The sequence below is a fragment of the Lutra lutra genome, chromosome 17 (genome assembly GCF_902655055.1).
Source record: "Lutra lutra chromosome 17, mLutLut1.2, whole genome shotgun sequence".
NCBI lineage: Eukaryota > Metazoa > Chordata > Mammalia > Carnivora > Mustelidae > Lutra > Lutra lutra.
In genome coordinates, this window is record NC_062294.1 from 18,109,880 (window position 1) to 18,133,621 (window position 23,742).

Here is a 23,742-nt window from a genome sequence, read left to right on the forward strand (position 1 = left end):
CGGAGTCCACGTTTCCTAGGAAACGGAGATGGGGGCGGAGGCGTATTGGCGTGCTCTTACGTCATTACGCTACGGCGCGCGAGTCTCTGGAGTCTGGGGGAGGGGTTTGGCCAATCCAAGGGGAGGGTGAGGGAACTGATATTTATTGACTGTTGTCTGTGTATTATTATTTCCATTGGCCTTATAACGTTAGATGACTGCACGTTTTTTTTTTTTTTAAGATTTTATTTATTTGTCAGAGAGAGAGGGAGAGAGAGCGAGTACAGGCGGACAGAATGGCAGGCAGAGGCAGAGGGAGAAGCAGGCTCCCCGCCAAGCAAGGAGCCCGATGTGGGACTCGATCCCAGGACGCTGGGATCATGACCTGAGCCGAAGGCAGCTGCTTAACCAACTGAGCCACCCAGGCGTCCCAACTGCACGTTTTAGAAGAGGAAAAAGTGATAAAAATTTGCTGAGCTCCGCGGGTTCACAAGATGTTGAAGTGTTTTTGAGCCAACTCGCTTGACCACTCTTGACCGCAGCCTCAAGCCCCAGATCCCTCCCTCTCCATCCTTCCCGGTAGCATGGTAATATCAACAAACAGCCCGAACGTCAGGCCGCTTCTCGGAGACACCAAGGTAAAACCAAATAGGTGGGTACCCACTCTACCCAAGAGTTTGCGCGGAACAACACTGAGTCGTGCGCACGCGCGGGCACGCTTATGGGCGGGGCCACGACCTTAGGTCCCGCCCAGCCACTGTGCGCTTCCTCTTCCGACGAGAGGCGGGGCCCCGGCGTCCGCGGGAAACACGGGATGGTGGTTTTCTGCTAGGGGCTGCTGCGGGAATGGCAGGCTTGGGGAGTTTGGTCCTGCGGCCTTGGATTCGAGACCTGGTCCTGGGGTCAGATGCACTCTCAAGTCCGCAGGCGGGGCAGCTGCTCGAGGTGAGCCCTCCCCACTTCTCAGGGCTCGGAGAAAGGCAAAGCCCGAGGGCGGTGGGCAGGGCCCGAGGGTGGTGGATTTGACGCCAGTCGACGCCGTAAGGTGTTACAGGAGGCCGACGCTCCGGGTCCGTCCCACGCCTCTGACCCCTCTGACGTCGCAGCGGCGCTCCTTGTGTCTGACGGGACCCACAGTGTCCGGTGCCTAGTGACGCGGGAGGCCCTGAACGCCTCGGACTGGTGAGAGACGCGGCGCGGGGCCTGGGGAAATCCGAGTCTAGTGAGAGAACGCGAGGCCTCAGCCGGAGGTGCGCGGGGCCGCAAGCGGGCAGGGCTGTGTTTGAGCGGGCTAAGGCGGTGATGGTCGTGCTTGTGGCAGGGAGGAGAAAGAGTTCGGCTTCCGAGGGACAGAAGGCCGGCTGCTGCTGCTGCAGGACTGTGGGGTCCGCGTCCAAGTCGCCGAAGGTGGCGAGGTGAGTGGTGAGGCTGGCTTGGGTGGGTTATTGAGCCTGACTCCGTGACAGCTCCTATCACCTGCCCCTGAATTCCTTCAGCCCGCAGAGTTCTACCTCCAGGTGGATCGCTTCAGCCTGCTGCCTGCAGAGCAGCGCCGGGAACGGGTGATTGGTTGGTAAGTGATGCCCCCCCTCAGCTGTTCTCCCTAATCAGGTCTGACTGCCTTTGGTACAGGTCTTTTGAGTGGGAGGGCTTAGGCCCCTAGTAACAACATTGCCTAAACTCTCCTCCCGCCCCCCAGCAACCAGGACCCGGATGTGCAGAAAAAGCTCTTTGACTGTCTGGAGTGAGTATGGAATTGGGCTCTTCAGCCAAGTGTGGCTGTGTCAGGGGATGGTAGATCTGTGTAGACAGGCCTCAGGATTGTTCCTCAGCCTTGTTTTCTCTCTTTCTATAGGGAGCACCTTTCAGAGTCCATCTCCCCCAGTGCAGGTACTTATAGTGTTTGGCCAATGATCCTAACGCCCATAGAATGACATCCTCGGTCACTGTCTTTTGCTTCCTTAGTAAGCTCTTCTCTCTACCCACCCTTCCCTTCTTTAAGTTTTGGCCTATCCTCTCGTCCCCTGCCTTTAGGACTTTCACTGTCCCAACTTCTGGATGAAGTGCAAGAGGACCAGGAGCATCGGGGGGCGCTAGTGCATTTGGCTGAGAGCTGTCTGATGCTGGCAGGCCCTTGCACAGCACCCCCCCTCACCCGCTGGACCTCCTCCTGCCATAGGGCCACGGTCAGTCTGGGGCTTCCCTTGGGGAATGTCAGGGTGAGGAGTTGAGCAAGGGCTGTGCTAAGAGTTTATGCCCCACAGGGAGAAGCTGTGTACACTGTCCTCAGCTCATGGCTGCACATCTCTGAGAATGACCAGCGAGTTCTGAGCTCTCTGCGCCCAGGTCAGAGAGCACCAGGTGTGGAGGACTGGAGAGGGGAAGAGGAGGGTACCTGGGGGCCCAGTACCCACACTGCTAATAAGCTCCCCCTGACCTTCAGGCCCTGAGCTGCCTCCACCAGACCCAGGTTTGCAGGACCTATCGCTGACCCTCATTTCTCCTTCCTCGCCTACTTCCTCAGGTAAGGGGTTGCTCAGGCCACAGCCATTCACTGCTATCACCCAGGTTCCCAGGCTGCTGCAAAAGGTTGCACACCCAGGTAGGGGATGAACACAGTCCCTAAAGGCCTGCCTAAACTCATGGGCTGCTGAGCTGAGCGGGCTGTGCCCACAGTCAGTCCCCTCCTTCCCAGGAACTCCAGCTTTATCCAGCCATGTGTCCTCAGAGGAAAGCGGCGCCAGCATCAGCCTTCTGCCTTCCCTGTCCTTGGCTGCTTCAGACCCAGTGCAAAAGGGCAGCGCCCAGGCTGTACCAGCCATCTGTTCAGCCCCTGGCCCCTTGCCCCCTGGCTCCCCACACCCTAGCCATGTTCCCAGTTCCCCACTCCTGAGCTGCACCCCAACTCTGTCACCCCTTGGCTATGTACCCAGTCCACATCAGGCCACTGTGACTAGGGCCCAGAAACCTAGCCTGGAATTCAAGGAGCAAGGGTTGCCCCCCAAGAACTGGCAGCACTCTCCAAGGACAAAAAGCACCCCGGGAGCCCTGGAGTCCAGCCCTGTTTGGGTGAGCATACATGGATAGTAGAGTGGGGTAGACCTTGAGTGGAGCTGGGAGTAGGGGGGGAGGGGTTGCCTTAGATGGGGTTAGGGGTCTTTATTGGCCCCTCTCCTGATATCACACCACCTTCAGGACCCTCCAAAGCGGCATCGTGATGGTTCTGCCTTCCAATATGGGTATGAGCCACCCTGCACCTCCCTCTGTGCCCAGGTCCAAGCCATCAGGTGAGTGCCTAGGGCTGCCCCTACCCTTTCAGTCACCAGTCCCTGTCCCCATTCACCTACAGCCATGGTTCTCTTCCCAGGCTCCCTCCCCAGCTCGTGGCCTGGGCCTTGCACTTTCTGATGGAACCACCGCCGGATTCTCAGCTAACCCAGGTGTGAGGGATCATGGGGGAGGATATATGCACACAGATCCAGGCCTGGGATAGACAAACGGTGCTCCACGCTCTGCTCTTTTGAGTTTTTTAATAAAATAATCTCATGCGGCAGGAAAAGGAGAGGGTCAGGGGTTGGGGCCGCCGCCTCTTTGGTCTGTGGCTGGGGAGGGTGGGTTTGGCTCAGGGCTGGAGGGCTCTGTAGACTGTGGGGGCAGAGGTTGGGCTCCAAGGCCACATCCTGCAAGGGAAGGAAAAAGGGAGGGGAGGGGGTCAAGACTGGACCAAGCTGTCCTGCCCCCACTCCCAGCTGGCCCCAGCCTTCTCTTACCTAAGCTTGGAGATGAAGGTGCCTCAAGCTTTGGTCTCCGCTTGAGGACAGGGGAGCGCTGCAGCCGCAGGGGCCGTTCTGAGAGACATAAAGACTTGGCAGCGGGGAGCCGTATTGCTAGGGACTTGCTGCCTGTTCCCATGCAGTCTCCATCACCTCCAGTGTGTGAGTTCCAGAGCTCACACTGTTGGCTTCAGTGCCTCCCTCCTCCCCTGCCACACACACACACACACACACACACACCCCCAGGGCAAAAGCTGCTCTTCTGTAGGTGGAGACAGGGCTAGGAGGCAGGGTTTGTCAGACCCTTGCTCCAGGCCTTCTGGCTCTTTGATTTCTCAAACCCTTAACATCACTGGTAACCCCCTCCATATAAAGACCAGAGCCACCAAGGGAGCCCTGGAGTCTACCCTCCCCCATCTCCTGCACTCAAGCACACAGGGAGATGTCCCCCCTCACCAGCAGGGGCCTGGAGCTGGTCCTCATGCACAGACATTGCTCGTCGCCCTGCTGAGAGAGGCCTCGGCCTCAGCTGGCCATCTAGGGGAGGCCAGGATATCAGGGTATGTTCTGGACAGCTACCCCCACCCTTGCCTCCCCCTTGTCAGGGTCCCCAGCCCCATATTGGAGTGGGGCCTAGGGTGCCCACTTACCTTCATTCCTGGGGCCCAAGCAAGGGTCCTCCGGGAGACCCAGGCTGTCTGGGGAGGGGCTGGCTCTTCGCGGGCTGGGACAAGGAGAGGGGGGCCCAGGACCGTCCTGTTGGCCCCAGCCACGGCCCCTAAGCTCTGCATTCAGCTGCTGCCCCAGTGTCTTCCAGCTAGTAGACTCAAGCCCTTGACCTCCTGGACTAGGTCTGCACGAGGGGTCTGCAGGGAGAATGGTATAAGCCTAACTGTAGTCTCACACACACACCCCACCGCCTACCCTTTCATCTACCCTTACTCACCAGCAGACACAGAGTGGGTGCGGGACTTGATCGAGATGGGAGGGGCCTCGGCGGAGCTGTCCATAATATCACCTGCAAGGTGGGGCTGGGGGTTCAGGCACCAGCCCTTGGGAATGAGGGGAAAGAAAACCTGGCCTCTTTGCCTTTTCCCCCAGGAGAGCCAGTGCCTTGAGACTATCTCTAAGGACAACTCCCTCACCAAAGCTGTACTGCCCAAGCAAAGGGTCCCACTTACCATCCGAGCCAGCCTTCTTGATCTCTCCGTCCTTGCTCTGTAGGAAACAGGGAAGTCAAACTCAGTCCAGTCCTGCCCTCATTCTAGCAACTGCCAGTACATGTCCACCAGGAGATGCCGGGATGGGTGAAGAGGAAGCCGATGTAACCCATGGGTGGTGAGGAGAGGCTGAAAGTAGCTCCCGACGGAGGACTATGTTACGAGGCACTGAGCTGCACTGGGTGCAGCACAGTGAGATGAAGGAAATGACTGGGGCTGAGGCCTTAGGGCAGGACTAGGAGGCAGGGCAGTGTCCCAAGAGGATGTTCCTGGAGGATTTGCTATTATTTATTTTTTAGATTTTATTTATCTGTTTGACAGAGATCACAAGTAGAGAGGCAGGTAGAGAGGAGGAAGCAGGCTCCCTGCCCAGCAGAGAGCCCGATGCAGGGCTTGATCCCAGGACCCTGGGATCATGACCTGAGCCAAAGGCAGAGGCTTTAACCCACTGAGCTATCCAGGCACCCAGATTTGCTGTTTTAAATGCAGGTGACAAGGTCTGGGTTCTGTTCAATCTACAGAGGAAGGACCATCCCAGCTCCAAGGAAGAGGTAGCAGTGGCCAGGGCAGAAGCCGTGAAGGAGGAAAGGCTGAAGCTGAGAACTATTTTGAGGAGGAGGGGGTGGACCTGATAGAGCTGTCATGAGTCTCCTTCTGGTCACATATGTCACCCACAGACTGCCACAAGACACATGTCACCTGCCCCCTCACTTTGCACTTGTGTCCCTCCCAACTTACTTGCTTCCTCTTGCCTTCGGCACTCCCGCTGCCTCTGCTCACGCCAATCCTCTGGAGCATCACTTGTACCCGCTGTTCAAAGGATGGGGCCAGCTCTGTCTCCCCCCGCTCCAGGGGCCGTCGCTGAGGACAGAAGCCCAAATGGGGAGAGAGCCCACCACCTCAGTCCTAGCAGAGCCCTCACCCCTTGTCACCAGGCTTACCTTGTCAGGTCTAGTACCCAGGGTTTCCTCCTCCTCCTCCTCGGCAGGTAAGAGTATCATGGAATAGGCTTTGCTTTCCCGAGTGTAGCGAGGCCGGCTCCTACGGGTAGGGTCAGGGCTGCTGGTGCCCCCCTCAGCCCCACCAGACTCCTCACCACGGCCGGGACGGGCTGGTGGCCGCAACAGGTCTCCGAGTGTAGCCTTCCGAGTGCGCGGAGCTGCCCCAGGGCTGGTCTCTAGATCAGGCCGTGGCCCCCGTGTTGAACGAGGCTTCTTGAAGGCAAAGAGGGTACCCAGCTTCTTTCGCAGTGTACGAGGAACAGGGGTGGCACCCCCCTCGTTGGCCGGGTCTTCTTCAGGGACCCAGCTGTGGGAACAGCCAGCATTGAGTAGGAAGGCCCATGGAACATCCCACCCTCTCCCACCCCCTATAACTGCCCCTCACTCACAGGCGATCCTGCTGGATCAGCCTTTTGGAGAAGAATTCCTCCACGCCCTCGTCCACGCGGGCACTGAGCCCATTCCCTTCCTGCGGCAGGGCTGGGGGCACCTGGGGGACACCATAGGGTCAGGGCTGAGCACAACCATGAATTCTTTCCACCCGTTGTCCAACAGCCTGGCCTGGGCAACTCCCGGACTGGGCAGCTGGAGTCACCCTAAAGGGCTACTGACATTCTTGCTGTCGACGTGGTGGGCAGAAATGCTGGTTTCACTTATCTCCTTACCAGTGGTTGCCCCTGGACACACACCCAGCCCACACCTTGTCCCATGGAGTATCCTACACACCCTGAACCAACAGGCGAGAACCCACTGGCCCCCTGGGTCACACATTCCCACTTGCCACCCCCTCTGCTCCAAACAGTTCCCCGCAGTACCCTCCACCCCCACCCCACCCGGCCTGCTGGCAGCTCGGCGGCGCCTGCTGCTGCGTCAGACCCTCTGGGGGGCCTCAAGCTGACTCTCTGCCTTCTGCCCCGTGCCCACTGCCCCCACCTGCACCCAGCACACACACGTCTCCCCAGGTAAATACCCACTGGACCTGCAGTTGATGGGGCCCCGCATTTGTCAGTAACCCTGGGAGGAGGAGGAGAAGATGGACACCCTCCCTCACAAATCCGTCCCTGCAGAGGGCCAACCCAAGATGCAGTCCTAAAACTGAGATGTACCCCCAGTGAAATCCACACACTCATGACCCTGCATGACAACGGCCTGAGGAAACGCCAGAAATAAACCAAGGCACGGCAGTATGACCAGGTGGTCTTGGGCCCCTAAAACCCACCTCCCTAGCTGCCATCACTCCTGAGAAGCGGAAAAGCCCCTGTGACCCCCCCCCCCAATTCCACGAGCTCTAGAGTGGGGGAAGGGTGCTCACCTGGGGGCCCCCCGGTGGTGGCCGGTGGTGGTGCTGGCGCCGTGGCCGCGGCCGGGCCCGGGTCGGATGGCGCAGGGGCTGTCCAGCGGGTGGCAGGTCCATGCGAGGCAGTAGGCCGGCCTGGGGTCCGGGAGTGGCGGGGCTCGGAGAGCCACGCGCAGAAGGCCCCGCCTGCGGCTCCGCATCTTCCCCCGGAGCCGCCAGCTCGGGCTCCGGTTCCTCAGCAGCACCTAAGGGGAAAGCACCAGGGGAGCACCGAGCAGCGAACCCGGGGAGGTGGTGGTGGCAGCGGAGCTAGGGCAGCCGGGGACCCGCCCAGGGCGCGGGGAGGGGCCCGGCTACGCCGCCCGCCCCCTGCCCCTCCCCCCCACCGCTGTCCGTGGTGCTGAGCGCGGCCCCGAGCAGCGCGGCTCTGCGCGGCCGCCAAGCATGCGCATCCTGGGGGTAGAGAAAGGGGCGGGGGAGGCGAATGGAGACAGTGTCCGGATCCTGGTCTGCTCAGGTCCTGTTTCATGCTGACCGTAGCAGACCCCAACCTGCAAATTGCATGGAGGGCCTGGGCTGGCTTAATCAAGGGTGAGGGAGTTCCTAGCACAAGACTGAACGAATGTGTCCACGTGTCCAGGTTGGTTCCCAGATCTAATGGAGAACTTTCAGCTGGGCCTGGTTAACTCCCCCTCCCCACAGACCCTGACTTACTGTGAGTGGAGGGAACCAGGGGAAGACCTTGGCTGCACTCAGGCCATTTCTGTGGGGGATTGTCATCCTAGTGGGGAGGGCAGAAACTCAGCTTGGGACACAGGGGGGGCTGTCTCCCAGCCTTCCACACTTCATAACAAGATGGGAAGATCTAAGAGTTCTAGGGCAGGGTTCCAGGACCACATACCTTCTGTTTGTCTTCATCCTCCTCCTTTTCCTTCACCTCCTCAGGGAAGAAAAGACCTTCCAGTTCCCCAGGCCCAAGGGGGCTGGGCTCACCTCCATCCAGTGCTGGTATGGCAAGAGGCATTGCCACTGTCGCCTGCTGAGCCAGACTCTCCACCTGCAATACCAAGCAGCCCAAAGATGGGCAGTTGGGCCTCAGCCACAGTCCCATGGGTCCTAAAGAAACTCTGAAATACCCCTGGTATGACCCCAAAACTCTGAAATACCCCTCTCTATGACCCCAAAAGACATTATAGAACCCCTGCAAGGCAGTGGCCAGGTCACTGTGTGTGTGTGTGTGCGCACGTGCACAATTTTCCCTCACCAGCCGATCCCGGGCTGCATTCAGCCCCTCCAGTGCCTGAGCCACAATGCTCTCTGCCAAGGTCCCCGTGACTGACAGCCGCATATCCCTAAGAGCAAGACAGAGCAAGAATTAATGGACTATCTCTGCCCAGTCCTATTCAATCCAGTCCAACTCCAGGCCCATCCAGTCTACCTGAGCCTAGTGAAGGCATCTTGTAGCAGGTGTTCTGGGAGCAGCTCTGGGAGGCCCCTTGAACCCACCAGGACCCCCTCTAGCTGCTCCCTCCACTTGGGTCCCTGCAGCATCTGTGGGCAGAGGCTCCTTGTTGTGTCCAGTGTGGCCTGAGTGAAGTCCTGGGCAAAGACCAGAGCATGGAGAGAGTGGTCTGGGGCTCCAAACCCCACAGAACATTGACACAAGGGATATCACAGCCAAACCTATGAGATAGGGGTTAAGCCTGTATATGGACCTGGGGCTGGGGCAAGGGTAATAGCTTACCTGAATATCCTTGCGGCAGACCTCACCCACTTGTCCTAGGAGGCCTTCTAGCTTCTGCCGCAGCTGCCACTGATGACTTGGGGAGCTCCCAGCCTCATACAGAATTGGGAGAATCTGGAAGCCAAGCAAGAGAAGGAGTTGCAAGGTGACACTCGATTAAGAGGGAAAGGGTCCTTGAAGCAGCGGTGGGGAAGGGGTGCTCACACTGAGAGAGAAGTTGGCATTTTGGATGGCATCCTCCGCCTGGTGCACAGCAGCTTCGCCCTGAGGCCCAGCCCCACAGCCCAGTAGCTCCACATGTTCCTGCACTGACTGACACAGTTCATTCACTTCCTGGGGGATGGGGGGAGGTGCGCATCAAGAATCAGTGCCATCCTAGCTCCCTCCAGCCTCCCAGACTCTGACTGCTTCCTGCCCAGGGTCTCCAACAGGGTGGGTGAGGTCCTGAAGCCAGTACTATCAGGCCAGCCATTCAGGAACCCTATCTGTTCAAGGAGGGCATGAAGTGTCCCCTTTGGATCATTTTAGGGACTTTATATACACTTCCTAAGTGTCCAGAATAGGGGAAAAAAGGAGCTGTTAGTCTTTTCTATGTTTTAGAAGCTCAGTCTGCTCACTAGCCACATAGAGGACAGACTGAGGGGGGCAGAAATGGGAGTGAGGAGCCATGGACTAAGGACCAGGGAAGCAACAGATATTTGGGGTGGGAGCGAGGAGCAGTGTGTTTGAGAGTTAGCCAAGATAGGACCAAGTCCGTCTGTGGGGGTTCTAGTGTGGCCAGGAAAGACCTGGCCCAAACTTCTGGCCACAACACTTGGTGTGTGTGAGCACCAGTGGTAATGGGTTCTAGGGTAGAGAGAAGAGTTTGTGGGAGGTGATGACGCCACTTGAAGGTGTACAGAATGTGGAGCCCCCGCAGGATGTCTGGGTCAAGATGCCTCAGCTTTAAAGTCTGAGAAAGAAGTGGGATTTGGGAATGGATAGGTGGGAACATCTCACAAAGGCAGGGGAGTGGAGGGAGATGAGGCCAGAAAAAGCGTTGCTGGGTTCAGCCCCAGCAGAGTGAGTGCAGGTGAGAGTCCTATGAAAGGGAAGTCACAGATGGGATACAAGCATCTGGGGGTTGGGGGAAATTGAGGGAGCATTTTTAAATACCTCCCATCTTGAACAGGACAGTCTATTTAAATGCTTTAAAAAGGTATCCAGGGGTGTTATTTGGGGGAGCTACCAAAAAGAGGGACTTGTCCTGGAGAGCAAATGCAGCACTCTAGCCCCAAGAAAGTCAGAGGCTCAAACTCATGGAGGATTCCAGGCACCACGGTTCTCCCCATCCCCTATCTTCTGTACCTATTCAAGGTTGAGGGAGGGGACACTAACCTGCTCTGAGGGGTCTGAGACCAGACCCGGTGGCTGCGGACGTGAGGTGCGGTCAGAAGAGGCATGGTCCGCACGGTTATTCCTCAAAAGACAGGCTTGGATCTGCGCATAAGCAATATAGAGAAGTGGTAGGCGGCGGGGCCAGGGCACAGAGAAGGGCCGGGGAGGAGTGAGGAACCCAACCTGATGCACTGCACGTGAGGTCAGCTCCGGGCGGCTGCGATGTGCCTGGGCCACGTCGTTCAAAGGCAGAGGCATGGCCTTTAGGCTGCGGTTCTGCTCCAGGGCCTCTGCCACGTCCATCAGGCCCAGAGCAGACGTGTGGTTTCGGTCCCAGACAACCGACCTGGGCCAGGCCGGACTTCAATCAAGGGCGGAGCTCCACAAGGCTCCACCCAACCCCGCTGGCTTGTCCATTCACCTCGCGCCCCAGTCCCCAGCATTTGCCCCTCCACATTCGGCCCGCCCCCCAGTCCAGTAAGCCCCGCCCCCCGGCAACGCCCTCCTCCCCCTCTGACCCCGCCCACCGGAGCCTTGTGTTGACCCGAAGTGCCTTGGCCAGCATTTTGGCGCCAGTGTCCCCCATGGCGTTGCCGCTGATATCCAGCGCCATCAGGTTAGGATTGGTACCCAGGGCCCGAAGCAGGACGCTGGAAGCCAGCTTCAGCCGTGACTCAGCCACGGACAGAGACTGCAGGGGCTGGGGGAGGGGGGTGGAAAGCGCGATTTGGGTTTGGAATGGGCGGTCCGCAAGGAGAGCAAGTTCCAGGGTCTGATAGAGCAGAAATCACAGGGGCCCGTCCATTGCCGAAGGCTCCCTCATGGTCCCAAGAACTCACACAGTCGTCATCCTGCACGAGCTGGACAATCCGGTGCAGGACGTCGTCCAGGGTCTCCCTGTGGGGCAGGGGCCACGGTTTGGAAGGACCTGGGTAGGTGGCGGGTGGTGGGGTGCTGTTTGAGAGGTCCGGGAGGGAGTGGGATAGGGGCTCACTTGCACCGGACGTTGAAGTTCCTTCCAAGTGCCACATGTCTTAGGGACCGACTCCTCCCGATGGCCAGCACCAGAGTCACCATGTCTGAGCCGAAACCTAGGGGTGGCTCCAGTCACGCATCAGGAGAGGCTGAAAGGGTGGGCATGGGGTGGGAGCTGGGTGGGCAGTGGGGGGAGGGTGGGTTCGGGGCGGCCTCACCATTATCCGCCAGATCCAGGGAGCTCACTGCGCCAGCATCACACACTAAGTCTTGTATCACCTGAGCGCCCGCGGAGCGCAGCTGAGAGTGGAAGGTGAGGCACGTTCAGACCAATGGGCTGCAGGTGCAGAGACTTAAGCGCCCGATGGCCGGCGCTGGCGCCTCGCAGCCCCATTCGGCGCGTGGGCCCATTGCCAGCTCACGTCTCTGGCCGGCGCTCACCTCACAAGCGCTGAGATCCAGGTGCAGGTCGCCCGTGTGCGTGTTGAGCGCGAGGCCTTCCAAAAGGGCCCTGGGAGGGGATGTCACAGGAGTGGCGGGAACTGGGAAAGGGGGCCCCAGGGCGCGAACGAATAACAAGACCGAAGGGCCAAGACGCCGGCAGGTCGTGGGGGCGTTAGGAGCGAGGTGAAGCTCTGGGGGGGCCCGGCCTGGGTGGTGGCCGCACACGTACCCGTGGGGAGCGTAGCCGTGAGCAGCGACACTGACCTGAGCGCGTCGGGCCGCAGCTTGCAGCCGGCCAGGCCCAGGTGCCGAAGCGTCCCCGCGCGGCTGAGAAACAGTTGCAGCGCGGCGGGTGCAGCGCGGGACTTCCTGGGGTGGGTGAGCGGGAGGAGTGGGCTTCCGGGCGCAGGAGGGCGGCTCCCGGCGGTCTCCCCCCCGCCCCGCCCGGACCCGCCCCCCTTACGTGCGGGAGAAGACGTTTCTCGAGGCGTCCAGGTGGCTGAGGCTGGTGCAGCAGCCGCGGGCCAGTGCTGCGAAGAGCTACGGGAGGAGGGTGTGGGCTACACCGACAGAGGACCGAGACCCGGCCCCCCCCCAAGCCCCGGTCTATCCTCAGGACTCGGGCCCGGCCACCGGCCCTACAGGTCATCCCCCCACGGACCACCCTCTCACAGTGTCCAGGGCGGTGTCCGTGCCCGCAAGATTCAGGAACGTCAGAACATTAGGACGGCTCAGGAAACTATAGAGGCCCTGATGGGAGGATGGCGGTGGGAGGAAGTCAGGGATCACATCACCAAGAGCTCCCTGACATCCCACTGCCCCCAATCATTGCCTCTAAAGACAACCACTTACCCCATTGTCCTCCGAGGCCCCCAGCGCCCCAGGGTTCCCAGAAAGGTCCAGGTGGGTCAGGGCAGTGTCAAAGGCCACATTGGAAGCCAGTGCCCGGCCCAGAGACCTCATTCCTGGTGGCGGAGGAGGGAGTGGCTCACCAATCAGGGAGATCCACCCCCACCCCACCCCCTGCCTACCCTACCTACCTCGAGGAGTTAACCCGGTCTGGGCTAGGCAGAGTCTCCTAAGGGCTCCAGGTCGATGCTCTAGGTGTCTGCTGAGAGCAATCATGCCTAGGGAATGGGGGTGGCTATGTGGCTGTCACCTCCTCCAGCACCCGCTCCCTGGGGTTCCCTAGGTTCAGCCGTACCTCGGTCATCCAGCAGGTTCCCCGTGAGGCTAAGCTCCCGGAGGGCAGAGCTTGAGTGCCCTGCCAGTGCCTGGGCCAGTCGCCGGACAAAGTCTCTGGGGACCAGACCCCAGGTGTGAAACTCTGACCCTGGATTCCCATCTCCTCCCCAGCCACAAGCCTCCCCATCCCAAGCTCCCAGACTCCTGACCCCAAGCCCTACCCTGTCCCCCTTACCCCCTCAGGCCACAGTTCTCTAGCACTAGCTCCTCCAGGTGGGATGACTGACTCATCATGTGCAGAATCTGCTCTGAGACCTCAAGGCTCTGAGAACCAGAGTGGGGGCTCAGTGAGCTGCACCCTGGGCCCCGCACCCTGGGCCCCTCCCCTCCCTTATATTCTCACCAGCTTCATGTCCACACAGGAGAGGCACTGGAACCACAGGTTGTAGGACAGGGCGGCCACACTCAAGGCCAGGTCCCTGGGTGGGAGAAGGGGCAGAGGCAGAATTCAGGACCCTCCAGCCAGATCCTCGGCCCAACATCCCCCTCCATGGAGAGGCCACAGCTCGGGAATGTGGGTCCTCCCTTCCCGTCCCTGGCAGGCCACAGACCGACTGCCCAGATGGCTGAAGTCACACAGGCTGAAGTTGCGGCAGCCCTGGCGATGGTAGATGGTGTCCACATCCTGGATGGGAAGAAGATGTCTCCCACTGGCTTGGGATCAAAGGGGAAGGGACCCTATGCACAGGGGCGATCAAATGCCTCCAGAGCCCCCCAAGGAGGGCCCTACTCTCACCCACTGAATCTCCTCTCGGAAAGGGAAGCCATTGTAGTCACACAGAGCCTCATATGTCTCCAAGAAGCCACCTGGGGGAGGTGCCAGGGGTATAATGGGGTGAGGAGAAGAGAGACAGAAGGTCAGAGGAGGAGGAAGATCAGAGCCGAGCCAGGTGGTGGCTGTACTTGGGGTGACTATTCAGTTTCAGAGACCTCCAATTCAGGGGTCTGGGGCTGCAGGCTGAGGGGTAGGCTGGAAGCCCTGGGTGGCCTTTTCTTGGCCCTTACCACAGGGGCTGCTGGCCGCCGTGTCTTCAGAGGGGCTCCTTCTCTCCAGCCGAGCCAGCATGGAGGGGGATGTGGGCCTCCGGAAGAGCTTCCTGGGTGCGGGGAGAAAGGAGAAGGGGACAAGCGACCTGTAACCCCTGGGATGGGAGGCAACGCACTTGTGTGATCCCCAGCACACCCCTGCTGCCCTCCTTTTCTGCTGGTCCCTTGTAGTCGCTGGGCCTCACCCAAGGCTGGAGCGAGGGAAGACCTTCTTGATGGCGGCGGCGATGTGCTGGGCCAGCTGTTCCAGAGCGGCCACACCCGGAAGCTCCAGGACCAGCTCAGGCAGGGACTCTAGCTCAAAAGTCACCTGAGGGGGAGGAGGGCAGCTGGGTTGCCCTCTCTGTGTGGGTGCCGGGGAGGCGAAAACCAGGCTGCAGACCATGGGGTTGGGGTACTAGCTGTCTCACCTGAGGGGGTGTCTCCTGCAGCGCCATGGCCTGGACCTCCAGGTAGCTGAATGTGCAGTCCACCTGTGGAGAGCTGGAATCAGCTGGAACCAAGGCCCTAGCTCCACGCTCCTGGGATCCCAGTCCTCTGCGCAGCTGGGAGCTCTGAGCCAGCCCCGCCCGCTGTGGAGCCTGGTGCTGTGGGAAGGGCAGAGCCCGCAGGACAACAGACAGCTTGGCCGGCACAACCCTCACCAAGGAAGCTGCTGGAGGGCAAGGTGAAGGTGGCAGTCAGCCCCTGACACTCACCCTCAGGGGGAGGCAGGTGTGGAGCAGGTAGGCTCTCCAGCGTAGCAATGCCTGTGGGGAGAGAGTGTCTGACGCCCAGGACAGGCCAAGGGGCTCTTTTAGCTTGGGCCCCAGTGGTCCTCCCACGCTCGGCCCCCTGCCATACCAGGACATGACCTTGCTCAGCACCCTCCCGCTCTGGTAGCCAGGTTTTCAGCAGCAGCTCGGCCTCCTTGGGCCACAGGAACCTGGTGATCTCGCCTGTGGAATGGCAGCCCGCTGGGTGATTGGGTCCTCCCGCGGAGGCCAACGCATGCCCATGGTCTGTACCAGGCCTGTGGCCTGGGCTCATCTATGGGCCAGCAAGGAAGGAGTGGAGTGGATGTGGGGGGCGCAAAGCTCTTCAGAGATGCAGACAACACTGCCTGCAGCTGTTCCCGGAGGCTGGGTGTGCTCTGGCTTTGGAGCCAAGTAGGCGGGAAGGGCCAGCGCTTACCTCTCAGCTCACACGATATGCCGTCGGGGGTCTGGGCCATGGGGCCAGGCCGGGCCGCCGGGTGGCCCAAGAAGCTCCGACGAGAAACAGTTGCGGGCGGGCTGGCGCGCACACAGGAAGCCTGGGGGCCCTGGCCCGCACTGCAGCCACCTGCTCCTCCTGCAGCGGAAGGTACGCGCTGCTTCCTGCCAGGCCGCCCCCAGCCCGGCTCCTCCCCGCCCCAGCCTCCGCGGGCCAGGAGACGTAGGAGGGGGGCAGAGTCCCAGCTGTCCGCCCCCCTTGCCGCGCAGGAGCTACTCTGGCAGGGCAGACACGGGGTAGGAGTTGGACGCCTGCGGCACGCGCCTCTTGCGGTTCCTAGCCCTCTACTTCCACCCCGCGCCGCAGTCCCTGCCGGGAGCACCAGGGGGCGCTGCCCGCTCGGGATCCCTGAGACCCACCCGCGTTCGTCCGCTCCAAAACCCAGCTGGGGAAGTGGACTGAAGGCCGGCAGGGGCGTCTATTCAGCAACGAGCATCGGTTATCTCCCAGAATCGCTCCCAAAACCGGGGTCACAACCTGAAGGACCTAATCTGATGCTCCTAGCCTGGAGCCTGTGACCCCCTTGGAAATCCACCAACTTTTTTTTTTTTTTTTTTTTTTTTTTTTTTTTAGTAATCTCTGCGGGGACTCGGAACTCACGCCCCAGAGATCAAGAGTCGCATGCTCTACCAACTGAGCCAGCCAGGCGTCCCGGAAGCGGCAGAAAAAAATGCCAGAAAAAATGCCAGATGGGCTCAGGCGCCCTTCTCTGCAGCACACGGTCCTCAGCTTTTATCAGGTTCAGGCTGGTTGCCGGCTGGAAGGTGGGAAGTACCCTCAGGAGGCAGCCTTGAGTTAAACGCCTAAACCCCAAGGGTTTCAGGGAGGGGTGAGCAAAGGCCAGGTACATGGGGGTTAGCTCCCCTCCAGACCTCACCTCTGCTGGCTGGGAGGGATCAGGAGGTCATGCGGTGGGGTCCTGCTAGCCAGAAGCATGCTGCCCTAGAAAAGACCAGGGACCAAGAATATGGAGGGTTCACAGGAGAAGAAATATTTCTTTTTCTTCCACTACAATCCAGTGAAACTCCACTTACTAGGAACAGCGCACTGCCCTGCCCACAGCTCAGCCGGGCAGAGGTAGAATAACCTCGAGAATAGACAAGACGGTGAGCAGGGTCCCTTGGCTTCCTTCCCATCCAGCCGCCCCTCCCCACCTCAAGAGAAGGGGGAACATCCTCCAGTCTGGTGATCTGTCAGCTGGGGACTGGCTAGGGTGGATGGGAGGCCTCAGCTAGAGAAGGTATTTTTGTAAACAGAGGCACCAGTCCTCCTCTGATGTCTCCCAGCTTGGAAGAAGAGTTTGGGTTAAGATTTAGGACTCCTAAGAGCACACAGCACCCACAGGCTGCTTTTAGGATGAGAACTCAGTAGGTCTCTTGCACTCTCAGCAGGCCAGGCGCTCGGTCAGTGGAGAAGGCTGGTTCTAAGGGCCGACTGCCCGAATGGAGGCCTGACTCCACCTCTTGCCAGGTGTTCCACACTCAAGAAATTACTTCTTTGGGCTTCCAGTTCGTAAGCTGGAGCTATTAACTTACCTCTAAGTGTTGCTGTAAGCATATGAAATGCTGTTTAAGTGCTCACAGCAGCGCCTAGCACTCTGGGAGTACTCACACCCGCCACGTCTGCCACGGCAACCCCAGGGCCCCACAGCCCACCACGAGAAAATCCACCTGGCCAGGGGTTTCCTGTTGAGAATGATTCGGAGGAGAAATACAAGAGGCAAGCAGCGCCAGAGGAGACTGTCTCGAGGTGAGCAAGACACAGGTGGCACCTGCCCTGTTTGATGAGAGCCGTGGGGGTGGGCAAGGGCTGCTGAGAGCAAACCCCAGTCGGCAGGGAAACCGGGGCAGGGCTCCCGGGCTCCCCACGGAACTGCTGCTGCCCAGGGCGGCAGTGACCAGACTACCGCGCGTCTGTCAGAGCCCAGGGGAACACATGGGACCCAGCTCCTACCATGCTGGGTGACTCAGTGCGAGGGGGAGAGGCCTTCAGCTCGTCTGTGTTCTAGATGGCATGACACTCCGTGGGCGCTCAGGAAATGCTCAAAGCGCCTCCGGAGGCCTAAGCCCCGCCTGCGGCAGCGGCGTGGGAGGAGGGGCCGAGCAGGCGCCGGACTGCGCCTCCCGGGGCCACAAGGCTCGCTCAGATGTTTTCGAAGACTAGATCCAGACCACAGGCCAGAGAAGGGCAGCGCGCAGCGGGCGGGGGCGTGGGGTGGGGTGCGAGTCCAGGTGTGTTAAGGGAGAATTTGACTCCAGTACCTGCTGTGCTGTAACAGTGGGGAAGGGCAGACAGGTCAGGCGAGCACCCCACCCGAAGTTTTCTGGTGTGGAGTGAGGAGTGGCTTCTGTACTTTAACGCTTATAAATGTATAACCTATATTTTAGATAGGTTTTATATATAATGGAGTCACACGGTGCATCATGGGCTAGGCAACGGGGGATCCCTCCTAAGTTTCTACTCCATCAGAATGGGACTTTGCTTGCCCCCTTCCATCCAAAACTGATCTACTTTTAAATTTTCAAACAAGCTGCATATATACAATGAGATAAAAAGCTATGCTTTAGATAGAGATCACACTGTTCTGCAGAGATTATAAACACCAAAAATTTTATTAAATTATATGGCCACTGGAACACTGATAGGGGTACTGTGGCCCCCACAGGGACTGGCCCATGCGTGAGACAAAGACCCCAGACAGCCTCGGGCCACGAACACTGGGTCCAAGGAGCTGACCGCCACGTTCTGAGTCTTGAGGCCTCAGACCCGTTCTCCTGGGAGAAGGGACAATGTGGAAAGTACAAACAGTCAAAGGTCACACACACCTTACCTTTTGTTACTTCTTACTGAAAACCACTAATTCAGAATTCTGGTTAAAAAGTCCTAGAATTAAGTGGCTGAAGCTTTTACCCAAAATGGGTTTGCCAAAGCTACCTGCCCAGAAATGGCCAGCAGCAAGACGCTTCACAAATGCATCAACCTCCCATTCCAATTCCCTTTCCCTCATGCCTCCCTCGGCCCTTGCTCACAAGCTATGCTATCTAGGAACCTCCCTGCAGCCTGGTGACTATCTCCCCTCCCAAACGACCTTCTCTAGGGCAAACCAGGCCCAGCTTCTCTTGTACTGCACCTGGCAGAACTCAAGGTACTAATCTCAGCCCTCACTGCACTGAGATCCAGAGGACAGAACTTCCCAGAGCCCCCTTCTTCTCTAATCTCTGCGGTCACCCCTCTGCCGCAGGGATCCACTCCTAAGGTGGATCATGGAGGCTTAGCGCCTTTCCACCCATACCTTGCTACTCACACACACCTCTGGGGAGTTAAAACCTGCGGCAGGATTCACTCACTAATACCACTTGCCAAGATCATCTTGGAAGTGCCGGAGAGGAAGTGACCGTCCTGGGAACAGAGTTCGCCTCTGAACGGCAACCAGGCGACCACCACCTGAGGCCACGCACGCGGACCTGCAGGGCCCTCAGCAGGCAGAGATCACACGTGACGAAGTGTCTGGAGCACTTGTTAATCCGTTATGATTTATTAGCTGTACAGCAGTAGATCCTCCTCCCCAGCTTTCAACCCCATTACATATTTTATTACAGGTCTCAATGTTGGCATCCTAAAATAATGAAAAATATCACACAGTACAGCTAAGTACAAAATGCATCAACCTAGAGTCTGATAGCTAACTGATGGCTCTTTTAAAAGCAATACACAGAAGAGAAAAGTGTTTGAAATCAGCAAGACTGAGGCTCTCTAAAAAACACATTTCAAACGTGTGACAGTTCATGTGCAACAATCACTTTTTAGTTGGTTTTGTTTCACATTATTATTATCTTGTTTTGCAGATCCAAAGTTTAAATTACTGACCTAGTGAACTTTTCTGGGCTGCTGTGACCCACTCATAATCACCCTTCTGCTTGAACAGAGGAGTAATAAAACACAAAATTCAGCTACAAACAGAGCAAAGAAAATGTAGATGGGAAATCATAACTGAAAGTTAATTGTACAAGGTTCAAATGCTGGCTCCACGGGCTGGCAATTGCGATCTTCCGTGTGGGCGTCCGTCACTAGCGGGCAGCAGTCTCAGTGCCGTTCTGCTACATGATTGTGATCCGATTCCTTGTCAACATTTACACACGACAGAGTCTGTGGTAACTTAATTTGCAAGTAATTAAAATGCTGGGTTTTCTTACACTGCACTTCTTTTCAATCTCTTAATTAATGGAAAAGATTAAAATGTAAAAAAAGTTATTTACAAGCTTGACCATACCAGAAACTTTGCCAAGAAAGAGGCAAAGCCTTCAGGACAGACACCGACCGCAGCATGCCGTACTACTGGTGTGCAGCTGGCTCCGAGCAAAGGGAGTCAGGGAGAAGCAGAAGCAAAAACCAGTTTAAAAGTGTAAGTCCTTCCCAAGTCTGCATTTACAATTAAAAACTCTCCTGGGAAGAAGACCTAGAACTCTGGAAAACCTGGTGGTCATTCTGGAGTGGTTTACCATAGCGAGAGAGAGGGTTCAATGTCTCTGTTTCCATCTAAGAAAACCAGTTAGGCATCAACACTGTCCTCAGCACTCCACAGTAAACCCTCGGGGACTCAGAACATTCCATGATTTGCTAACGTCAAACAGCAAGTTCTAGTAAAATCACATTTTTCTAACATCATCCTTGAAGTTTTAGTTCTCAGTATGTTTGGTAAAATGGTGTAAAATGATGCTTTTCCCAAAGCCAAAAGAAGAAAGAAGGGAAAAAAATTAAGATGCGGGCCGTTGAAACACAGCCCAGAGCAGTCCTGGTGATGAGCACGGCCCTGCCATCACCGGTCCATCATGCTGAGGATCATCTCGGGCGTGAGGTCTCCGTTGGGGGCGTCTGTGGCAGCTGGCTGGGCCTCCTCTTCCTCCCCCTCCACGGGCTCCGCGTCTGGCTCCTTTTTAACTTCAACTATAATGTTCTCAATTGCACCTGTATTCTGGTCTTCCACTTGGATGATGGCTGTTGCTGGCAAGAAAGACACGGACAAAACAAACGCTCCATTATAGCCCCTGACGCCTGCAAGGGTTCCTGTCAGACTCGACACTAAATGGATGTCAGCAATGCAGGAAAGCCTTAGCAAGGATACAGCAAAAGTCATTAAAAAAGACTCAATGACCTAAAATATGGCCATTTGTAAAGCCCCAACACTCTCTATTGAAGAACAAAATGCTGACATTAGTGTTCATATGCCTCCCAAATGCCATACTAAAAGCCTTAGTTTTCCTTCAGGTCAGAAAGCGCGTTCTGCACTGGTTATGAGACAGGCAAGAGATGCAGGCCGGACGCAACCGAGAACACCTCACAATGCCTGTGATCCAGGGCCGCTCGAGGAGCACCACCGACGGCGGGAACATCCATTTCCGATCCTCAAGTCGCCCACACCCGGGGCCTCCGCCAGTGTTTTCACTCAAGGGCGTGGAGGCAAAATGGCTCCCAGGGTCTACAGTCAACCTCCCCCACCCCAAACCGACATCTACACATGGGGCTCGGGGAGTACATTAAAAAAAATAACAAACATCAGACTAAGTCTTGCATTTGTTAAAGAAAAAACCCTGCCTGCCAGCTTTCAGGATATCCACAGCAACAGATAACAGAACAGACTCCAGTCCTCCAGAGCCTGCTGCTGTCACAAGGGCCGTGTCCAAGACAGGACCGCTGCCCGCTGCCATTTGTGGTGTGAGGTAAAGGTGAACCTCTCCGCTGTGTCTTCTCCTGAGTCAGAAGGCCAACACTTGAATCCATAGGCCTGGATTTCTCAGGAGGATCAGTCTCAGCACAGAAACTGCTCCTTCATCCTTTAAAATCTGGCTCTTTTACATTCATTACCATATCAATTCTGCCAGCTGAGTGGGACTTTGTTTTGCAAAACCTTCCTACATTAGAAGTACCCATCTTGCAGAACACGAGTACCTTTTCACTCTGGACTTCTCACTGAAGCGTAACAGGTTTCTAGGGTCTTCCTCATGTGTTTCCCGTAAAAACTAAATAATTGCTTCCTGACAGTTTGTTCCTGGTGTGACCTTAACTTGTTCTCATGGCTTAGTTCCCATCATCCCCCAAAACAAGGACCCGTCTGGCTCCTCCACATGCTGGGAACGGATGCCAGCCTCCAGCCTACTAAGTGGAGACAAGTAACTTACGCTGGGTCTGTTTGGGCTGGTTGGTTCTGCCAGGGGGGCGTCCTCTCCGCTTTTTGGCAGGTGGTGGGGCTGGGGTCACAGGCTGAGGCTCTGGCTCGGGTTCAATTTCCACAGCAGGTTCTTCCTCATCCTCATTGTCATCCAGGTCTGGCTCAGCATTTTCTTCTCATGAAATCGGAGTAATAGGTAGGGGTGGGGGGCAGGGAGAAGTATGGCGGAAGAAAAATATGACACACACACAAAATCACACATTCTATTAAGTCTAGTCACATATTTATTTTCATCAATAAAAGACCACTTAAAAATGCTTTTGCTAGAATTGTTGCTATCAACATTGACAAAGTAAACTGGTATTACGCTAGAATTAATACACAAATCAACTTGAAGACTATTATTCCTTCTTTATGTGGACTGGATATTACTTTTTTCTTTTAGCTTTAGACATCAGAATATTCAGTTTCAAATTCTTTTTTTTTTTTTTTAAGATTTTATTTATTTATTTGACAGACAGAGATCACAAGTAGACAGAGAGGCAGGCAGAGAGAGGAGGAAGCAGGCTCCCTGCTGAGTGGAGAGCCCGATGTGGGGCTCCATCCCAGGACGCTGGGATCATGACCTGAGCCGAAGGCATAGGCTTTAACTCACTGAGCCACCCAGGCGCCCCTCAGTTTCAAATTCTTCAGAGGCAATTCCATCACATGCCAGATATATAATAATACCACAGTGTTTAAGTTGAAAACATTTATTCCCTCAATCTATTATGCAACAATAAAGCAGGGTACTAAGCCTCAGATGGACCCTTGAAGATGAGCTCTTGCTGGTCTCTGAGTAGGCAGAAAATGTGTGTGTTTGTGTGTGTGTGTGCGCGTGCATGCACGCGCAACATAAAATTCCTACTGCACTGTGAAGTCCTATTACTAGGATGGGTATCAAGAGTTCTTCTAGGACTATGACTGATTTAAAAAAAAAAAGATTTATTTTGAGAGAGACAGACAGACAGACAGTGGTGGGGGGGCGAGCAGAGGGAGAGGGAGACAGAATCCTTAAGCAGACTCTGTGCTGAGCATGGAGCCATACATGGGCCCAATCCCATGACCCGAGATCATGACATGAGCTAAAATCGAGTCGGACACTCAACTGAGCCACTCAGGCACCCCTTCGTGGTTTTTTAAGTCCAAGTTCTTTAACTTAATTCTCAGCTATGCCAGATTCAATGGGTCATTCTTAACTCCCTAATTTTCTCCCTGATGCCACCATCACATAAAAGCTGAGAGGACTACTGTGTAAAGAACATTGACAAGGAGCTCTGAATCCCTTACTAGGTGTGACCTGGGACAAAGACCACAGTGAACCTCAGTTTCCTTACATAATCTCCAAAGCACTCCCAACCTGCTTACGAGTGATTTGAAGAGCAAAAGGACTGAGCTGTAGCGCAGGTCCTTCATGCTCTGGAGACTCCACTACACAGACACAATTGTTTGCACTATGTGCCACAGTTCTAACATTCTCCATTATTCCATTTTGCCTTCGTTACTTACTTTTTTTTTTTTTTTTAAAGATTTGAAGCAGGCTCCCCGCTGAGCAGAGACCCTGCCGTGGGGCTCGATCCCAGGACCCTGGTATCATGACCTGAGCCTAAGGCAGAGGCTTTAACCCACTGAGCCACCCAAGTGCCCCTCATTACTTCCTTTAATAAGAAGAGGTGCTACCCTCATTTTAACAGAAAAAGTGAGAAGCTAAGTGATTTGGAAGGCACCTAAACTACAGCAGGCAGAACTCAAGCTCCTGCCTCGGGCTGTTCTGCTACCCCAGCCCCTTGGCTCTGCACACGAATTATCCTCCCCGCCAGCCTCTGAGAAGTGCAGGTTATGCCATCTTTCTCTAGGACCAGACCATTGACATCTAGACAGCTAGGAGTAAATGCCTCATCTTCAGGACAAAATGCCTTATTTGTCAAATCCTAAGTGAAAACGTGGGGAACACACTGGCATGTGGCAGTGTGTCAAGAACAAGATGAGACGCTTCCCTGTAGATCTTATTCAAGCCCCCTATTGCCTAAGTTGGCCCAATGCCTAAAAAGAAAAAAACACAAAGAAGGTTAATAGGGTCAAAGGCTTATTGGCTTGGAGAGATGTTGGCAAAAGTCCTTGAAAATAGCAGTAGATTCTGCTGGCCAACCTCTGCAAATGGCCAATAGGCACAACTTCTGG

General features: G+C 56.5%; 3 protein-coding genes across 24 annotated transcripts in view; 1 reads left to right on the plus strand and 2 right to left on the minus strand.

Moving 5' to 3' along the window:
* Positions 1-438: 438 nt before the first annotated feature.
* ACD (ACD shelterin complex subunit and telomerase recruitment factor) lies at positions 439-3,538 on the plus strand. 13 transcript variants are annotated; one of them, XM_047711777.1, is made up of 13 exons: positions 439-631; positions 812-924; positions 1,025-1,161; positions 1,301-1,394; positions 1,476-1,552; positions 1,679-1,723; positions 1,835-1,869; positions 2,014-2,165; positions 2,244-2,340; positions 2,423-2,581; positions 2,675-3,048; positions 3,175-3,266; positions 3,347-3,538. In XM_047711777.1, exons 2-13 carry the CDS (start codon positions 826-828, stop codon positions 3,423-3,425), a joined length of 1,440 nt encoding a protein of 479 aa, XP_047567733.1. In that variant the 5' UTR covers positions 439-631; positions 812-825; the 3' UTR covers positions 3,426-3,538. The 13 variants fall into 13 exon arrangements, with proteins under 13 accessions (XP_047567733.1, XP_047567734.1, XP_047567732.1 ...); XM_047711778.1 differs by lacking the exon at positions 439-631 and having other exon boundaries at positions 700-924; positions 2,684-3,048; XM_047711776.1 differs by lacking the exon at positions 439-631 and having other exon boundaries at positions 701-924.
* CARMIL2 (capping protein regulator and myosin 1 linker 2) lies at positions 3,499-17,281 on the minus strand. Of its 8 annotated transcripts, none has more exons than XM_047711769.1 (39): positions 15,276-17,273; positions 14,946-15,040; positions 14,801-14,851; positions 14,513-14,575; positions 14,288-14,412; positions 14,061-14,152; positions 13,792-13,862; positions 13,607-13,680; positions 13,399-13,474; positions 13,231-13,319; positions 13,015-13,109; positions 12,851-12,937; positions 12,663-12,775; positions 12,483-12,560; positions 12,274-12,350; positions 12,075-12,179; positions 11,808-11,877; positions 11,585-11,666; positions 11,386-11,482; positions 11,231-11,288; positions 10,919-11,091; positions 10,575-10,737; positions 10,392-10,493; positions 9,219-9,347; positions 9,015-9,128; positions 8,709-8,869; positions 8,535-8,622; positions 8,172-8,327; positions 7,985-8,051; positions 7,286-7,515; positions 6,363-6,463; positions 5,914-6,280; positions 5,711-5,833; positions 4,934-4,970; positions 4,699-4,770; positions 4,403-4,618; positions 4,209-4,289; positions 3,750-3,827; positions 3,499-3,659 (listed from the first exon to the last, which is right to left on the minus strand). In XM_047711769.1, exons 1-39 carry the CDS (start codon positions 15,313-15,315, stop codon positions 3,547-3,549), a joined length of 4,209 nt encoding a protein of 1,402 aa, XP_047567725.1. In that variant the 5' UTR covers positions 15,316-17,273; the 3' UTR covers positions 3,499-3,546. The 8 variants fall into 8 exon arrangements, 7 of the variants coding, with proteins under 7 accessions (XP_047567725.1, XP_047567728.1, XP_047567727.1 ...); XM_047711772.1 differs by having other exon boundaries at positions 14,957-15,040; positions 15,276-15,291; XM_047711771.1 differs by lacking the exon at positions 9,219-9,347 and having other exon boundaries at positions 15,276-17,277.
* A 1,583-nt stretch (positions 17,282-18,864) lies between these two features.
* CTCF (CCCTC-binding factor) overlaps positions 18,865-23,742 on the minus strand; it is a 53,190-nt gene continuing 48,312 nt past the window's right edge. For 2 of the 3 annotated variants that reach the window (XM_047710418.1, XM_047710417.1), the window contains 2 exons: positions 21,533-21,694; positions 18,865-20,357 (listed from right to left, as the gene is read on the minus strand). In XM_047710418.1, coding sequence (XP_047566374.1) covers positions 20,173-20,357; positions 21,533-21,694 — 347 coding nt within the window. In that variant the 3' untranslated portion in view covers positions 18,865-20,172. The remainder of the gene's footprint in view (positions 20,358-21,532; positions 21,695-23,742) is intronic. The other variant, XM_047710419.1, reaches the window with a different exon arrangement.